At 41.5% G+C, this 6,942-nt stretch overlaps 1 protein-coding gene across 1 annotated transcript; it reads right to left on the minus strand.

The window, feature by feature from the left end:
• Positions 1–2,996: 2,996 nt before the first annotated feature.
• On the minus strand, positions 2,997–4,232 carry LOC121213614 (uncharacterized). The gene is made up of 2 exons (XM_041086412.1): positions 3,766–4,232; positions 2,997–3,186 (listed from the first exon to the last, which is right to left on the minus strand). The coding sequence occupies exons 1-2, from the start codon at positions 4,230–4,232 to the stop codon at positions 2,997–2,999; spliced, it is 657 nt and encodes a 218-aa protein (XP_040942346.1).
• Positions 4,233–6,942: the final 2,710 nt, after the last annotated feature.

A 6,942-nucleotide genomic window follows, 5' to 3' on the forward strand; every position in this document is an offset into this window, starting at 1 on the left:
CAAATAAAGTAAAAAAAACCAAATTGTACAAAAGACAAAAAAATGGGGGTAAATCCAAAAATAATAAAAAAGGGATCAATTCGAACACGCGAGCGACAATGGGGGACTAAAAAGCAAATAATTCCTTCCCTTCCAAAACGCTGCGCAATGAGGTATCAAATTGAAATAAAAATGGAATACGCGGCCCAAATTAGAAAACCAGTGGAAAATGGTTCAATTGACATGCGCTGTAAAAGGGAGGGGTTAAATTCGTAAATTCCCCATCTGACGTCAGAACGCGCGGATCCTCCCCTTCGGGTCGGGTCACCGCGAGGGTCAGGGCCTTAAAAACGACGTTGTTTTTGTAGCGTTATTTAAAACAAAATTTCCTTTCAAAATCATTTACAACCGAAAAAAAAAAACACCCCTCTTTTGCTCTGCTAGGGTTTCACCCCTAGCGTCCTCGCGCCGCCGCAGCAACGCGCCTCCACCGCGATTTCACCGAGAATGGTGATCGGAAAGGCGATACGACGGGCTTTTAACTGCCCTTGAGCAGATTCAAAGTGAAGGTAAACCCCCTTTCTCTTTTTTCTAATTTTAGTTATACAAAATCAATAAAACGTAAAATGCAAAGGAAAAAAAACAGTGGTGGGATTCACCTTTTTAAAAAACTTGTATTCTGAGTTTTCTTTTGCCTTTTTCCCCCCTTTTTACAGATTTAAAAGGGCCTTTTATAGGCCAAAAAAAAATAAATCGAAGGAAAACAATATTGCTCATTGTTTTTTCTCATTGGACTCCTTGAGTCCGTTTTTCAGTGCTCGTGGAGAGTTTGGCCCGCGTGGAGGCCGAAACGTGCGGTGATCGGGCGTTGGGCACGGCGTGGATGTTGTTACGGCGCTCAGGCAGATGCAGCTAGGGTTTTGTTTTTGGTGTTTTGCTGTGTTGATCTTTGGGTTTGGGCTGCTTTGTTGGGCTTGTAAAATGTAGGCCTGTTCATTTTTTTTGTTTTGGCTTATTACGTGGGCCCAGGCCGATTGGGCCTTATTACAGCTGCCCCTCTTTGCTCATTGTCGTGTAACGGGAATAGAGCAAAGACTACAAGGCCCAATTGTGCCTGATCTTGCGGAGCCTCAACTTCTTCAATGCTTCTCTTCTTTAGGCAGCCTTGTTCCTTCCTACTGCATCTTCAGAGGTATAGAAACCGGTGCTTCAATCCACTCCACTACAATGTCAAGGAGATAGGATTCATACTTTGTAGCTTCTCAAAAGAACAAAATTTGCCATCTTTGATCTACTCCTCTGCAACTTCAAGGAGATAAGTCTTATAGCTTCAACTTGTTCTACTATAATTTAAGGATAAATCTTGATGCGATCTGCTCTACTGCAACTCCAGAGAGATGATCTGCAGTTTTAATCCACACCATTGCAACTTCAAGGAGATAGGATTGGTTACTTCTGTCTGCTCCATTGCAACTTCAGGGAGATAAGACTTGTATCTTCGATCTACTTCACCACCAGTAGGGGAAGACAAGATCTACTTTCTTCGATCTACTTCACGCCAGTACATGAAGACAATACCTGCTTTCTTCGATCTGTTTCGCCACCAGTATGGGAGGACCAGATCTGTTATCTTTGATCTACTTCACGCCAGTACATGAAGACAAGATTTGCTTTTTCCTTCGATCAGCTTCGCCACCAGTATGGGAAGGCAAGATCTATTATCTTTGATCTACTTCACGCCAGTACATGAAGACAAGATCTGTTTTCTTTTATCTACTTCGCCACCAGTATGGGAAGACAAGATCTGTATATTCGATCCACTTCGCTACCAATATAGGAAGACATGATCTGCTACTTTTCAACCTACTCCACTATTACTTAGGGAGATAAGGCTTTATGATTTCGTCGATCTGTTCTTTGGGGAACATGACCTGTATAATTCACTTTATGGACCTAATTATGCCTAATGATTAGGATGTCATGATCAAATGAATCAAATGCTCCTAACTAATCATGTATGAATGACATTTGAATGCCATGTCATGAAAAATGAATATTGAATGTTTAAAATCATTATTGCTCATTAAGGTTTCCTTTGTGACAACAACGCTTCGTCAAAACTTGAAAATTTTAATCTTGACTCTCGACTCCTAGATATCTCCGACCTTTTAATCCGATGAAGGTCTAAACAATAGTCCTGTTTCAAGTTCCTGAGCTGTTTAAAGATTTCCAGAGTAATATGAAAAACTTCCCTTGTGAAAGTTTTACTAGTCCATTAATCGTCATTCTAATGCAACATGCTTGCGAAAAAGATCATAACGATAAATAAAACTAAATGAATTTGGGAGCATAGCTCGCAATGAATTGTCAATGATAGAGGAATTGCCTGGGGACATTTATATTGGAAAAGAATGAAATATTTAAAACAACGAATTCAATACAAATACTATGAATAGGTGCCCCAAATATCTCTGCTTTGAATTTCTCTATACAGCTTTTTGAAGACCCTTCTGAATTCAACATGTGTTTAGAAGGTTCACAGTACTTTGTTGATGCCCCCAAGACGTTGTCTATTCCTTTCTGCCGATTTAGGTACAACAAGACCACTACGTGGCAATCAAATTTGAGCCGCCCTTTTCAGGTTTTCAACTCAAATCCCCTTTGGTCTTAAGGTGCCCTTTGCGGGTTTTCACCTTAGCCTCTCCTCTTTTTTTTTTTGAAATCAAAGCGCCCTTTACGAGTTTTTGCCTTGGTTCCTTCCCCTCTTTAAGTAAAGTATCTCTTGACCGAGTCTGAATTTACTGGATTGGGCAAGTTTCTTCCATCCATTTTAGCCAGGATCAGGGCGCCTCCAAAAAAGGCCTTTTTACAACATAAGGACCTTCCCAATTTGGCATCTATTTCCCCCTAAAATCTTTTTGTAGAGGAAGAATTTTTCTCAACACCAGGTCCCCCTAGTGAAATTCTCTGGGTCGGACCTTCTTGTTGTAAGCTCGCATCATTCTTTTCTGGTACATCTAACCATGATGAATAGCCTTTAGCCCTTTTCCCTCTATCAAGTTCAACTGATCGTATCGAGATTGAACCCACTCTGCTTCATCCAATTGTAGCTCAGTCAGAACCCGGAGAGAAGGAATTTCAACTTCGATGGACAAGACTGCCTCCATGCCATAAACCAGGGAGAAAGGTGTTGCCCCAGTGGAGGTCCTGATTGACGTTCGGTAAGCAAAGAGGGCAAACAGTAATTTTTTATGCCAGTCCCTGTAAGTCTCAGTCATTTTCCCCACAATCTTCTTTATATTTTTATTGGCCACTTCTACTGCACCATTCATTTTTGGGCGATACGGCGACGAATTGTGATGTCTAATCCTGAATTGACTCCAGACTTCTGCTATTGAGCTGTTGTTCAAGTTCAACGCATTGTCGGATATGATTCTTTCTGGCATTCCATATCGACATATGATCTCCTTCTTCAGGAACTTGCTGACTGATGACTTTGTAACGTTAGCATACGAAGCAGCTTCTACCCATTTGGTGAAGTAGTCAATAACCACAAATATGAAACGATGCCCGTTTGAAGCCTTCGGTGATATTGGACCGATGACGTCCATACCCCACATGGAGAAAGGCCATGGAGAAGTCATGACATGAAGAGGCGAATGAGGTGCATGCATTTTATCACCATAGATTTGACATTTATGGCACTTTCTGGAATAATTGATGCAATCTCCTTCCATGGTGGACCAGTAATACCCGAGTCTCATAATCTGTCTAGCCATTGTGAACCCACTGGCATGCGTTCCACAGATGCCCTCATGAACTTCTTCCAGAATTTTCTTTGCTTCCACGGCATCAACACATCTTAACAGTACCTGATCTTTTCTCCTCTTGTATAAGATCTCCCCATCTAAGACGTAATCAATGGCTAGTCTTCTCAGAGTTCTCTTTTCATTCTCCGTTGCCTGGCCAGGATACTGACGATTTTTTACATATCGTAGTATATCTTGATACCAAGGACTATCATCAATTTCCCCTTCTTCAATATTGTAACAATGAGCCGGGTCTTCATAGATATTCATTTGGATAGGCTTCATATCCTTATGTTTGTTCACTTTGATCATAGAGGCTAAAGTAGCTAGCGCATCAGCCATCTGATTCTCATATCGTGGGAGATAGCAAAAAGTGATGTCCTCAAACTCCTTAATCAATTCGAGGACCAACTTTCGATAACTGATTAATTTGGGATCTCTCATTTCCCATTCACCCCTGAGCTGATATATCACCAATGCTGAATCTCCGTAGACCTCTAGCACTTTGACTCATCGCTCTATAGCTGCACGAATACCCATGATGCATGCTTCATATTCTGCCATGTTATTTGTACAATCAAAATTCAATTTGTAAGTGAAAGGATAATGATCACCATTCGGGGACACTAGGACTGCCCCAATTCCATTGCCCACAGCGTTTGAGGCTCCATCAAAGTTTAGCTTCCAACCGTGACCTTCTTGGGGATTTTCTTCAGTAACGGCTATATACAACAAGTCTTCATTCGGAAAATCAAAACTTAACGGTTCGTAGTCCTCCAAAGCTCTACTAGCTAGAAAATCAGCAATTGCACTCCCTTTCACAGCCTTCTGGCTCACATAAACAATATCAAATTCAGATAGTAAGATCTGCCATCGGGCCATTCTCCCATTCAAAGCAGTTGACTCCATCAGATATTTTAATGGGTCTAACTTTGAAATTAACCAAGTCGTGTGGTATAACATGTACTGCCTTAATCTTCGGGTTGTCCAAATTAAGGCACAACATAACTTCTCAATAGGCGAATATCTCATTTCACAGTCAGTGAATTTCTTGTTGAGATAATATATCGCCCTTTCTTTTCTCCCCGTTTCATCATGTTGGCCTAGCACATACCCCATAGAATTATCAAATACTGTCAGATACAATATCAGCGGCCTATCCGGGCTAGGTGGTGACAGCCCTGGAGTGTTAGACAAATACTGTTTCACCTTGTTAAAAGCCTTTTCGCATTCTTCATCCCAAGTACTAGGATTATGTTTCTTCAGAAGACGAAATATAGGGTCACATTTCTCAGTCAGTTGTGAAATGAACCTAGCGATGTAATTCAGTCTTCCGAGGAAACCTCGAACTTCTTTCTGCGTGCGAGGTGGAGGTAAATCTCGTATTGCCTTGACTTTGTCTGGGTCAATCTCGATTCCCTTTTCACTGACTATGAAGCCTAGCAATTTTCCTGACCTGGCCCCAAAAGTGCACTTCGCTGGATTAAGCTTGAGCTGAAACTTTCTCAATCTTAAGAATAACTTTCTCAAGACCTACACATGTTCGCCCTCCGTTCTAGATTTCGCGATCATATCATCAATGTAAACCTCGATTTCCCTGTGCATCATGTCATGGAACAAGGCTACTATGGCTCTTTGGTATGTCGCTCCTGCATTCTTCAATCCAAACGGCATCACTTTATAACAAAACGTCCCCCATAACATAATGAACGTAGTCTTTCTCATGTCCTCGGGATGCATCTTTATCTGATTATACCCAGAAAAACCATACATGAAGGAAAACAATGAAAAGCCCGCAGTGTTGTCTACCAATGTGTCGATGTGGGGTAATGGGAAGTTATCCTTTGGACTAGCCTTATTCAAATCCCGTTAATCTACACACATTCGTACTTTTCCATCTTTGTTTGGAACTAGTACGATGTTAGCCACCCACTCAGAATACTTGACTTCTTGCAGAAATCCGGCATCAAACTACTTTTGGACCTCCTCCTTTATCTTCAACACGATATCAGGCCTCATCCTTCTGAGCTTTTGCTGCACTGGCTTGCAATCTTCTCTTATAGGGAGACGATGGACTACAATGTCGGTACTCAACCCCGGCATATCCTGGTATGACCATGCAAACACGTCCTTGAACTCTCGGAGTAATTCGATGAGGTCTTGTCTTGTCTTTGCAGAGATATCCGATCCGATCTTCACCTCTTTACCCTCCTCTAAGCTCACAATTTCTATTGATTCCTTGTGAGGTAAGATTTGCTTCTTGGCCCTTTCTACCATCTTCAACAAGTCAGGAGACAAACCACAGTCTTCGTTGTCTTCAAAATCATGCGATCCCTCTAAACACACGTTTCGTTCAAAAGGAGACTCTAAATTTGTAAGAGTGACATTCGCATCATTGATATCGTGGGACCTGTTATAGGTATGAAAAACAATATGGATTCAGGAATTTGTTTGGTGCAATATGGTCATGAATGAAATGCAAGTGTAGTTTAAGAGAAACTTAAAATAACTGCTCTTATGGAAAGAAAGATTTGCTCCAAAAATGACTTCAAACATGAATTTTATTACAATAACGATTTTCTGGACATGAGCCTATTTCACAAAGGAATCCTCATCACTTCTAGGCTAAAAAGCAATAATGGTGTTTTGGACATTACTCTAAGGAAATCCTAAAAATTACAGGTATTTCTTCTGCAGTCCAGTTGTTTAGCTCCATTTCCGACTCGTAAGGACGAATATCTGGCAAAGTTCTTCCTCGCGTCGCTTCTTCATACACGGCATGAATACTCTTTAACTCCGTGTTAATACTTCTGACCCCTAGCATTCCTTGATAGACGAATCCTCCTGATACAAAAGTCTTGGATAGGTGAGGAAAGGTCATGGGTTCCCATTTGACTTCATCACCTGTCAAGCGAGCCCTTCTCCTCACTCACTTCTTTTCCTTCTCTATCCTCTTCTGCCTAGCATCTGGCTTGTATCCTAAGCCAAAACGGTCCTGCTTGTCTTTCAACACTGGAGCCTCAACTCGGCCCTGAAGATATCTCCCCAATCCTCTTCTCGGTAAAGCTTCCTTTCTAACAGTCAACTGCAGACCCATCTCTGTGGTCCTGGACATTCTCGGCATCGGGATCTTGTTTCCCTCACGGATGAATGT

Source organism: Gossypium hirsutum, chromosome D01 (genome assembly GCF_007990345.1).
Source record: "Gossypium hirsutum isolate 1008001.06 chromosome D01, Gossypium_hirsutum_v2.1, whole genome shotgun sequence".
NCBI classification, from domain to species: Eukaryota; Viridiplantae; Streptophyta; class Magnoliopsida; order Malvales; family Malvaceae; genus Gossypium; species Gossypium hirsutum.